This window comes from Scomber japonicus, chromosome 20 (genome assembly GCF_027409825.1).
Source record: "Scomber japonicus isolate fScoJap1 chromosome 20, fScoJap1.pri, whole genome shotgun sequence".
In the NCBI taxonomy this organism is placed as follows: domain Eukaryota; kingdom Metazoa; phylum Chordata; class Actinopteri; order Scombriformes; family Scombridae; genus Scomber; species Scomber japonicus.
Genome location: NC_070597.1, coordinates 15,907,060 through 15,919,043, shown reverse-complemented (window position 1 = coordinate 15,919,043; position 11,984 = coordinate 15,907,060). Strand labels below are relative to the sequence as shown.

The 11,984-nt window shown below is 37.3% G+C and overlaps 1 protein-coding gene across 1 annotated transcript in view; it reads right to left on the bottom strand.

The window, feature by feature from the left end:
* Positions 1–2,687: 2,687 nt before the first annotated feature.
* The window catches only part of LOC128381902 (integrin alpha-M-like), a 37,209-nt gene continuing 27,912 nt past the window's right edge, over positions 2,688–11,984 (bottom strand). The window contains exons 6-31 of the mRNA XM_053341920.1: positions 11,765–11,879; positions 11,426–11,553; positions 11,178–11,320; positions 9,497–9,647; positions 9,191–9,335; positions 8,895–8,968; positions 7,959–8,085; positions 7,261–7,397; positions 6,998–7,144; positions 6,695–6,910; positions 6,456–6,589; positions 6,050–6,192; positions 5,791–5,942; positions 5,575–5,700; positions 5,138–5,211; positions 4,899–5,040; positions 4,691–4,789; positions 4,523–4,602; positions 4,264–4,347; positions 4,101–4,170; positions 3,905–4,003; positions 3,696–3,776; positions 3,458–3,568; positions 3,249–3,362; positions 3,059–3,169; positions 2,688–2,840 (exon numbers count right to left, since the gene is read on the bottom strand). Coding sequence (XP_053197895.1) covers positions 2,739–2,840; positions 3,059–3,169; positions 3,249–3,362; positions 3,458–3,568; positions 3,696–3,776; positions 3,905–4,003; positions 4,101–4,170; positions 4,264–4,347; positions 4,523–4,602; positions 4,691–4,789; positions 4,899–5,040; positions 5,138–5,211; positions 5,575–5,700; positions 5,791–5,942; positions 6,050–6,192; positions 6,456–6,589; positions 6,695–6,910; positions 6,998–7,144; positions 7,261–7,397; positions 7,959–8,085; positions 8,895–8,968; positions 9,191–9,335; positions 9,497–9,647; positions 11,178–11,320; positions 11,426–11,553; positions 11,765–11,879 — 3,105 coding nt within the window. The 3' untranslated portion in view covers positions 2,688–2,738. The remainder of the gene's footprint in view (positions 2,841–3,058; positions 3,170–3,248; positions 3,363–3,457; positions 3,569–3,695; positions 3,777–3,904; positions 4,004–4,100; positions 4,171–4,263; positions 4,348–4,522; positions 4,603–4,690; positions 4,790–4,898; positions 5,041–5,137; positions 5,212–5,574; positions 5,701–5,790; positions 5,943–6,049; positions 6,193–6,455; positions 6,590–6,694; positions 6,911–6,997; positions 7,145–7,260; positions 7,398–7,958; positions 8,086–8,894; positions 8,969–9,190; positions 9,336–9,496; positions 9,648–11,177; positions 11,321–11,425; positions 11,554–11,764; positions 11,880–11,984) is intronic.

Genomic DNA, 11,984 nt, shown 5'->3' with positions numbered 1-11,984 from the left:
CTTATGTCCAGTGAAACCTGTAGATATGTTTCTAGGTCATGCTTTTGTAATTTTTGTAATTCGTGTTTGATCTAGACTTTGACAGCACTGTCAGTGAATTAGTTGACAGACTGCACAGATATCTAAAAACATAATAATACAGTCAATAAACTTGAACTAGAAAGAGAAAACTCAAAGACCTTTTGAATGAATCAGGATGACTGCACAGCACAAATGAGCCAGCTGCACACACACACACACACACACACACAGTCGTTGCCATGGTAGTTAACGACTGGGCAGCATGAGGACAGTGCATGCACAGACAGTATGGAGATTTGAATGGGAGAGGAACAAGGTGCACATGTGGGTCCGCAGATCAAAAAGTATGAAACATAGCCAGACCAAATTACGCATATCTGTAGATGACACTTGCGGCTACATTTTGATGTTTCAATGGAGTCTGTAGCTGAAAGTATGCAGGAATAATGTATATATTTTGAAATGCCTGAAAATTTGTCAAAAATCATACATTTAAAAGGCAAAATGTGCACTTCCTGTTGGATTTAGGTCAAGGGTGTCAGTGCGTGATTTGTAGGTCTTGATAAGACAAACAATTGAGTTTTGGTTTGATATTTCTACGACATTCCTATCAGGTGTAGTGGCCGTTTTAGTGTTTCTAGGTGGCGCTAGAGAGCACATTTTGGCACTTTTGGGATTAATCTTTCCATTTTATCAAATCAATGGCCAGGCCTCATGTGCTTGGTGAATTTGGTCTGTCCTGGAGCATGTTTAGGTGGTCAAATTTAGGGTCAAAGTGGCATTGGACTCTCCTCCCATTCATTGTCTATGGGAGCGTTTTGGCGAGGGTTTTTGGGCACTTGACCTTTGAGGGCTTCTAAAATCCAAACCGGACGAGTAATGACAAAGTTATTCAGAACTTTTGTGCAGCAGGGTGTGCTAAGTCAGCATGCGCATAATGATACAGTGTGTATATTAATGAAATAGCCTATTAATTTGTTATTAAAACCAATGTTCAGCATGTATTTTGATATGTAGTAGTAGAGAGACACTTAAAGCCGGATAAATTCAATGGGAAAATCATTGAAATTTTGTTTATTAAAAATGCATTTCATTTTTATTAATTTAAAGATTGATTCAACTTACCTTATCTGTTATTTTTGAGTTTACCTGTGAAAAGAAAATTGCTAAAATAGAAATATTATACATTGTAATTACCTGCTGAATGTTGTGAAAGGAGGGAAAAATTAGAGTGGAAAATTGACTGAATTAACATCATTCTTGTTATGGACTGGGGTCGGTTTTGTTCTGTTTTCATTTTTGTTATGGCTGTGGTTATGTTTGTTTCTCTTTTTTTCCTGTCTCCCGCCTGGAGCGGCCCATTTTGAGTTGTTTCTTCCCCTGTGAGAAAGCCCAGCCCGACCCCCCTATACCGCTGCTTCCAGCGGCTCTTTGAGTTTTTTGTTTTTTTTGTAAATAAACCGCTGTTTTGAACTGCTCCCTGGTCTCCTGCCTTTTGGGTCCACCCTGCACACGAATCATCACAATTCTCTCTGTGTATGATTATAGTCATGTTGACTAATGTGTAACTTTGTATGTTCTTTTTGGATGATTACACTCCTGATGAAGCTGCCAGAGAGGATGCCTTGTGTTCGAGTAGTTCCCCTTTTTCACGGTGTAACATTTTCAGATATGGATGATCATTGAATCATGTTTTTATCTGTTCTGCATAGCAGAGAGCCACACTGATCCTCCTGTAAATGTAAAGTCAGATTCTTGGTTCCAGGTGGCTGTTGTTGTTGATGTTTGGGTCATTCTTAAATGAGACAGTGGGCGCAACACACCATCTCCTGCAACCATAGGAGGAGCAGCAGGTTTCCTCTGTGTCGTCGTTCCTGTCCTCCTCTGTCACCATTACCTCCATGTTCCTGTTGTTAGGATTCCATTAGACTCATTTATATTTTGTAAATGCTCTTACATTAACTCAGGTCAAACAGAAAAGCGAGAAAAAGCTACATTATAAAAGAAAGAGATGTATATTTTTTTATAGCAATGAAATATGTTTTCTGTAATGATTATTTTAAAATCCACTGTCTTTCTAAATGTCAGTGAATGCGATTAAATGAAAGCCAACCTTCGTTATTCTGTACTCAGTTATACCTCCATTGTCTTTCTACTTAAAAATGTCAGGAGCTTTGTATGAGGTCAGTTTAAAAAAAATAAGTTTAATCACATATTCACACAAATATTCATGAAGCATCAGCTCAAAACATTTACATATATCAAAATGCATTTTAAAATAAAGCTGTTCACATTGTCATTAAAAGTGGTATCAAGCAAGCAAGTAAGGTGCTTGCTCTGAAGCGTTCCACCTTGTATTTCAGCAGTTTTACAGTACATCATGTGATGAAAATCAGACTACAGAGGACTGTACTATATCGAATTATTTTTCACTTAAAACAAAAGTTAAACACACAGTCTGCAGGGATATAAGCGCAAATGTTTGATGATCAACAGCAAGCTATTCAGTTCAAAATGTGGATAAGAAAAAAAACATTTTTGAAGCTCTAAAAATGTCACTCAATGCATGGACCACAGACACTCTCTCTCAGGATAATGAAATGAAAGTGGTGGCACAAATATATTTTCCATTTAAATGTGTCTTCATGAAAATGACATATATTATATGAAGTAAGAAATGCACAATTTATTTTACAGATGAAGTAATCCAATGTTCCTTATTGTGGTGCGGGTTCGCCTCCCTCGCCTCCCTCAGCCCCCTCACCAGCCTCTTGTTCCTCATTCATCATGTTCTTGTATTTACTGTTAAAAAATCCAGCCTGAGAGTACAAAACAAAGGAAGTTATATGAAAAAACTGTCTTCTTTCATTAGAAATGCACACATAAAAAGAACCACACCAAATGAGAGAATAATGAACACGTAAAGAAGCCGCATTCACGTATTTTGTTATAAATAGTGTCCATTACCAGACCTCGAATTTTCTTACTGTCTCCATCATGCTGTGTTATAAACAAACAGTGCATTACTATATCTCACCTTAGTGAGGCCAGCAGTGAGTAGAATGAGTAGAGCCAACCCTCCCAGGGATCCTCCGATGATCTCTTTGGTGAAGTCTGGTTCAGGATACACTTCTACCTGTGTCACAATCTGAGATGTGAAGACTTTGGATTAGATCTACATTCAAGTTCTTTTCAAACACAGATCAACATAACCAATGTGTAATTACCTTGTGAACCAGAGGGTTGTTATTTGACCCTGGTAAAAAGAAAATATACTGGTTTCTGTCAAACTCCAGAGTGGCCGTACTGGTCAAGAGGAATCTGGCAGACTTAAGTCCAATCTGAGTGAGAAAAACAGTCCAGTGTCCATTTAATTTGATCTTTCAGGTTGATCATTTTTATTAGAAAATATTTATTTTTAAAACACATTAATTACCTGCTCTATCCATTCTGAACTAAGGTTAGCAGAGATTGTGTATGTTTGACGCTCCAGGCTTCCCATGAATCGATTGCACTTGAACACTCTGCACCAGGCTACAGAGCAGTCCTGTGGGTGATTAAAAGAGGGCCTAAATTTATCACTGGAAACAGAAAACTTGATGGCAATGCAATGAAACACCACACACTTCTAAATATATTAGACTAAATTCCACTATGTACAGGTGGCTACTTACCACAGACTTATTTTTTTTTATCTCAGCAACAAAATTTGTGACTGTAGGTTTTTCATCTGTGTCTCTTTGGCAGTCTGGAATCTGAAATAGAGCTGATTCATGTCAATTTAACAGAGAACATATCCATCCACAAGGCTTTAGTTTCATAAAAACAACTACATTTGATACATGTGGGGTTTTCAGTAACAATGAGCTCCTGCATATGTTACCTGCAAGCTGTTGGAATTCACCCAAATGTCTTTATCACCGAGCTTTACTGGCACCCTGATCACCATAGTTAAATTCAGCGCTCTGTTGTCATTTGCAAGCTAAAGGGGGAGAAAAAAACTGAGCATTGAAGTCAAGTCTGAATCATGTTTATGAACTTAAAAATATACATATTGATATTATGATATAATATTTTACCACAATTGGTTGATGGACTGGTTTCTGCAAATCATTCTTTCCATGACTGAAATTGGTGTAGGTGAGGGAACTGAACAGAAACATTGAATGTTTCATAGATATTAGACATTACAATGTCACCTTAAATTATTTTAAAAATCTTTTTCTCATAAAACATAAAAACCTTTCAATTGTAGCATAAATGCTGTACTTCACGTCAATCGTACTCTTTTTGTAAAGTTCGCTTCCACTGGCGTGCTGATTCCCACTGAAAAAGAGGTTAAAGTAATTGTACACATGAATGATGATAATAATAATAATAATCACATCCACATATATAGAGAGAGGTAAAAAAGTTAAAGAAGTTAAATCAATTGTAAAAAAATTAATAATGATAATAATCACATCCACACTTAAAGGCTGGCAGATGAACAGAACAGTACCTGGTAGCATTTGCAGTGATAATTAATGTCCTGTCAAGTTTATAAGTGGTGTCGATCCCATAGGACACAATGAAGAGAACCTGAAATGAAATGAATGAGAGAGATCGGATTGCCTCCTGTCTTGGCTCAGCTGCATTGAGATGAGATGCTTCAGTACACACTACAAACCTTAGCATTGCTCTTGAAAATAGGCTTATCAATAGTGCAGTCTGTCCTTCCCTGAGATAAGCCAGCTCCACTGTCCAAGGAGTTGCATTCAATTCTTCCCTTTATTAAGAAATAAATAAATAAAACAAAAGCAAACATTATCCAGAATCACTGCACAGCCTCAGAAAACAGCTGACTACAGTTGAATTGAAACAGACTTGATACTAACCTTCAGTGATGTAAACTTCCTGTAGGAAAGCCCGGGTGGGTAAGTGAGAATGACACGGCTGTTGTAGGAGTTTTCATGACTGTTTTCCACTGAGACGGTGACATCCAGCAGTTCATCAATGCCTACTTTAACCTCAGAGGATCTGATAGATTATGATAATATAGAAAAGTGAATACACACAAATACTACAGTAGATCTATACACCCAAGTCAAGCTTAACATTTGAAACTTAGCCTCACCCGGTGAAGTTGAAATCCACTTTCAGCTTATCTACACACTCGTTGTCAGTGCCACAGTTGATCTCAAACAGCAACTGTGGAAGACAGTATGAAGTAAGCTATGTTTGTTCACAAAGTGTAAGAGCTAACAGCCGAGACAGACATGACAAATACATGGAATTACAACTGAACATTATTTATAAAGCATGATGATTTCTGAACATTTCATAGCACTGCAGAGCTCTCCACATAGTAGGTAATGGTAGATTATGTAGTAATATCTGTCATGACCTGGCAAACACAACAGAGACAAACTGATCACAGAGAAAGTTTGATCAAACCAAGTTTACAACTCATCCACTGATTCAGACCAGAGCAAATGAACTATAGGTTTGAAAAAGCCTTCAGTGTGATTTAAAACCAACCGATAAATGAAAGTGACTTTAAAGATTACTCACAGGATGAAAGGTTGTTGTCTGAGCCTGCTGGGCTAGACTTGGTCTGAGACCTGAGCTAGAAGGCAAACCATCAAAGATGAATTGGAGCTCATTGTTAACTGGATTCAGAGAATCATCTGGACAGGCCTGTGAGAGAAGGACACTATTGTTAAAATTAATTCATTATTATTGAGGGATGGCTGTATTGCTGATGTTATAAGGTTTTTAATAACTCACCTGAATGAGGAATTTCACATCGTTGCATTTTTGCTCAAAGGTAAGAGTTAATGATCCAGTCTGCTCTCGTTGTTTGTCCCTGATGTAAGCTCGGTTATTTGGGACCTTGCGTTGGGCATCCAGTGTGAAAGTGTAATTAATAATTGCTCTAGCTGGAACAGATTAGAGTTGCATTTAGAGGTTACTCGTGCACACATACAAGTATCTAAATGGATGGACAGTGCACTGTGGTTTAGAAACAATGAAGAGAATCAGGGACCTGTATCAATGACAGAGTGTTTGGTCATGGTAAAGCAGATTTTAGCTGTGTTATCCAGTGGTGTTGAGCAGTCTGAGTTTTGGGTTTGGATTTGGTTTGGGTTGAATGTCACTGAAGCTTCCACCATTACTATGGGCCTTGACCTGGATATTGACAGAGTAGGAAAATACATATTAAAATTGTAAAGCAGCACACCAAAATGACAACTGTCATATCAAATTTTAGCTGCCTGATACAATCTGTCATTGGTGAACACATCTGTCCTAAATCTATAACTACAGAATTGTTACCATGAACACTGGAGACTTCATGGTAATAAACTTTGTAGTGTGATTATTTTGACACAAATTAACACAAATGGTAGACTTACAGGTGAGATTAATAATGTGTAACAGGAGCGTCTTACCTGAGTAAGACAACTGTTCCCTTTGAACCCACCGCTAAATCAGGCAGATTGTCATTACTACGGTCAAAAGAAGACTGACTGATCGACATCCCGAAGAACTTCAGTCCTTGCCGGACCTCAGAGGAAGCAATTCTCTATGTAAATGAAAATATTTGAATTAATCAAAGATAAATTTGGTCTAGATTGTACATTGAATACATGAGGTCATATTTATCATTTAAATGTTTTCTCTCGCTCACCTGTGAGTAAGCAGGACTAATCCTTCCTCCTCCTCTTTCACCATGGAAGATGTAAATGCTACCTTGTCCATCATTCTCCAAAGGTGCTCCAACTGCCAAATCATTGAAACCATCTTGGTTAAGGTCCGGGAGTACAGCAAGAGAAGACCCAAATCTTCCTTGTTCAGATGCGTCCCCTCTCAGTACTAATGGAGAATCGAAATGACACTCAATTTTCTGGTGGAAATATAAAGGTGAGAGTCAATGTTTGAATTCTCATCATAAAAATCCAATAGATTCTGGATTATTTAAAAAGTAATTTACCAAACGTGACAAGCTGCACACATAAACTCTTCCCTCTCTATCACTGTCCATGTACATAGGGGCAGATATGAGGACTAGGTCAGTGTAGCTGTTACGATCCACATCCATGGCACAAACCACTGCACCAAAATATTCACCAATCTTGAACTGTGTAAGCAACAAAAAAGAATTAGCAAAGTGAGAAGCCAACAACCTTCAATTTAAGATTAAAAATGCATTCTTTACATTGTCTTTCATTAATCATCTTAATTGTGAGTACACACCTGCCAATTAAAGGGATCAATTGTTTGACTTCTAAGCCTTTTGAAAACCGACATCACAATTCCTCTGTGTTTATATCTTGGAGCACCGAGAATTGTCAGTGGGCCATCCAACGTGTTGGCGACTGCCATGGAGTAACCTGGAATTAAAGAGTCAAGCCTATTAGTTAAAGTATAGAAAGGTTTGGCCAATAGGGGGACAAACTGCATCTTTTACTGAGAACAATCTTTAAATGACACATTTCATGAAGCTATTAATTACAAACAAGCATAATTATTCTTTGTTTGATTAAACAGATTTTAAAACTTACTTTGGCTCACCCTCTTCTAATTCATAATATTATTTATCTCATTACCTATTTAAGTCTGGGGACCATGAGGCACCTTCTCTTTGGCCTTTCCAAAAGTTTGTAAAAAACCATGACAATTTCTATACAAACACAATTTTTAATCATATCCATCAACATACTCACTGTTGGGTATGGGTTTTTCTTTCTTGATTTTCTTTACATGTAATTTTGGTGTCTGATGTCTCTTTTTTATTTAGAAGGAATTGAAGTGTATGATCTTATTTAGCAAAATAAATTTGGCATTTCATGTGATATCAAATCTGTCCTTTTCTAAACTCGTATGTTTGGGATGGACAGTAGAGCAGTGCAAGTACACCACTGCATGTACTATATGTACTATAATATTCTTACCCAGATAACTGTCAAGCTCTATGTCCAAAGGCTGATAAGAGTTCAACATCTGGCGTTTGTATTCCTGGAAGCCTCCCCTCCACTGGTTGGCACCAACAATAGCCATCTGAATCCCCCGTGTAGAACCCTAAATGCAATTTATTGATGTTTGATTAGTACGCAATAATTTTAGTTCATATGTAAAACAGCAGATTTAAAAGAAATTGAAAGGAATATTTGCAAGTTGATATATTTGTATTTCATATTTGTATTAATGTGAAAGGTTAATTATTAGATTCTTTGTGCTTAAAATGCATGTGTACATGTAGCTTCAAATGCAGAACATTTCATTTATATTATATTTGTAAAATATGTTAAAAGATGATTATTAACATTGCTTTCTAGTACATGTGCACCTTTAGGAAGGTTTAGGGTAGGAAGGGGGTGATTATTAAGTGGATAGCCAGGCATGTGGAGATTGGAGCAACACAGTTTTTTTGACCTCTCCTTTTCTCCTTCTAAATAACAATTCTTACTGTATGTATCTCTAATAACTTTTGGAAAAGGACAGTTGCATCAAGTGGTCCTGTAGAAGGGGAATCGTTAGAGCATCAAGCTAAGGCTTCATTCTTTGAAAACCTATACTGGATTGGACAGAAATGTGTAGAAACTGTGTTTGCCATAAAACATCAGCCAAGCAAAAGGCTAAATGCATCATAAATTAATCATCTGGACTTTATCTTTATACTGGACCAGACTTTAGATGTATGTTTTTCAGCCACACGAGGTGACACAGAGATGTGTGTGTGTGTGTGTGTGTGTGTGTGTGTCTGTGTGTGTGTGTGTGTGTGGTGTGTGTGTGTGTGTGTGTGTGTGTGTGTGTGTGTGTGTGTGTGTGTGTGTGTGTGTGTGTGTTTCTATGACTATACTGTCCAGTAAATGTCTGTTTTTAATTACCGGAGGCACATAAGCTGCACTGAATCCACTTTGAGCCATTTCCATTTTCAGTGACTCTCCACCAGTTTGAGATCCTGTAACAGCAACATAAATCAGTGTCAAAGTCTCTACAACTGTGATTTACAATAAGTTCATACTTAAACTGAGTTGGTATATAGATCTGAAATATGATTATAGCTCTGAGTTGTAATTATTAGTATTTTTTAAAACAGTAATTAAGTATTTACTTTGGACCTATAGCATTTACAGTAACACAAAAAATATGCAAAGCCATCATATTAAGTTTACATCTGTACCTTCGATAGAGAAGATTTGGTCCTGCAAGTTCTGTCGTATTGCATCAAGAGCACCAAAGTTTGACACTTGAAACACTTTGTCTCGTGAAGATGCAATGGTGTACAGTTCCTGTTTTGCTCCGTCATTTGTAAATGCATTCCCCACCTAGGGATTTTGAGGAAACATGTTAGAGGTATTGTATTATCCAAAAAAAATGATTCATATATGCACATGTAAAATACTGCCTCCATTTACATTATTGACTCAAACCAATGGATAAATGAACACAACACAATACATGCTTATACAGTATACATGCAACTTACCCCAATGGCAAATCGAACAATCTTTTTATTTTCAGCTAAATTTGCTGCACCTGGCAAATCAGCCCTATCATGAGATTGTCCATCTGTAATGACTATTAAAATCTTCTTCACATCTGACCTGGAACCTTTATATGTTGAGAAGACGTTGTTGCTGTCAAAATAAAAGTATACATATGTCAATATGTATATATTTTTTTGTTATTTTGTGTTTCACATGCTTCACATTTGGCCTGGAACCTCCAAATGTCGAGAAGACGCTTTCACTGTCAAAACAGAAATATACATATATAAATATTACATATATGTATATGTATATGTACATTACCGGTCAAAAGTTTTAGGCAGTCATTGTGTCATTGTACTCTGATATGAAAGCATAGAAGAAATAAACTATTGATGTTAAAAAAGAAATCATCAATTTATAAACCCAACTGTGTTGCAGAAGTTCCAATAAATGTGTGGCACTTGTAGGTTGCTTTGCTTTCACTCTTCTTTTCAGTTCATCCCAAACCAGCTCGATGGGGTTTAAGTCTGGAGACTCCATGTTTTCAAGCTTACCATCTTGGTCTTTTTCCTAAGGTAGTTCTGGCATAGCTTGGACTTATGTTTTGGGTCATTATCTGATCATTGACCTTTCAAGCAGTTCACAAGCCACACCTGTCATTTCTCACGCTGAGAAGTGATAGATCCCACCACACAGAAATGAATACAGAAATGAACAGTGAGGCGTTCATAGCTGTCCAGAGCTAGCAACCTACCAGCCAATCAGAAAATAGTATTATTGTATTTCTTGTTACTGGGTAAATTCGGAAAATAAACTCTGCCTCTTCTTCTTATTCATAGCAACAGCTTTCTTGCTGCGACTCAACCTGTCACACCTGCAACTCCAAGTCTTCTCTTCACAGTTGAAACTGAGACTTGCTTACTACGACCACTATGAAGCTGTGCTTGAAGCTGTTGTCCTGTGAGCCGCCTATCACGCAAGTTATGACTCTCAGAAACCTGTCTTCTGACTCTGTTGTGGACCTCTCCCTGTTAGAGTTTCTCCCAGTTTCTGAGTGCCTTTTGATGGTGAAGGAAACTGTACTCACTGACACCTTGACTTTCTTCACAATTTCTCTGTAGGAAAGACCTACATTTTTAATTTTTATGATGGTCTGTCTCTCTTCCATTGTTACTGCTACGTTCTGCAGTACAATACTGTTCAAATAATGCTCACAAGGGTATGGTACCACAGTGTGTTCCAATACTACTTTTATGCAGACAGGCGATTGTAAGTAATCCAGAAAAGTTGGGACTCCTGTAGGAATTGGTAGCACCAACTTTCAAGCTTGATCAACATCCATTGCTGTAGATCAGCAGCAATGGAGTTAACCCATTCCTAACCTGAAAAAGGCCTTTTTCTATAATTCTGAAATGTGCATTATTATTCAATTTTGGGCAACCTTACCTTTTTTTTTAAACCTCTGGCAGTTCACCACTTACCTTTGTACCAATTCAAGCTATTCATTGGGCTTGAACTGCCAGTCTAGATCTAATGCTGCTTTCAGGACCACAAACTGGACATTTGTATCAAATTGGGTATGACTGTTGAAAATCATTCAGACATAAAAGGAAACCTCTAAAATCATAGTTCACTTCTGAGGATGGTGTCATGAATTAGCATCACACAGTCACTTACACAACATTTCTGATGGCTGTAGCTGTGTAAGTCGCTCCACGTAACTGTGTTATACTATCGATTTGATATTCCCATCGATCAGCATCAAAAGTATTAAAGTAATAATGGATGACAACACGTGAGGAGAACTGGACGATGGCAAACTGGAAGAAAAAAAAAAGAAAAAATGTAAATATGTATGGACATAAATGAAAATATGTATGAAATATTGAGAGGGGCAGGATGGGGTGAGGGAGTTACAATCCTACCTTTGTATCCTTTCCTGGGAATGACTTGACAACACTTTTCACAAAATTCTTCATTCTCTTAAAATCATCATAATCTACGCTGCCTGAGCCATCCAACAGAAATGCAATGTCTGCTATAGTTCGACACTCTGTGAAAAAGCAGAAATACATCTGAAATATTTCCTCTCAACTTATTTAAAACAATTATGTATTATATAATACACATAATCCTATTCTCAACATTACTCCAAATATGCATGTTGGGTTGTGTGTATGAAGTTATAAGAATGTGCAGTGATGTGAAAATATTACCAGACCTTTATCATCACTATTTATGAGGTAAAATCTCAACATGTGTACCTTCAATAGAAGAAGGCACAGGGGATCCAGCGTGATCAGAAGAGTTTATCTCAAAGCACACACCGCTATACTGGGTGATACTTTTGCAGTCCTTTGGGATGGTTGGACCACATGCCTGAAAAGAGACAAATTCAAGTCCTGATTATAATGAGATGATTATTTTCCTGTTCCTTAAACTACATTTCAAACTGAAGACAATTGATTTACTGGTAGAGATCTA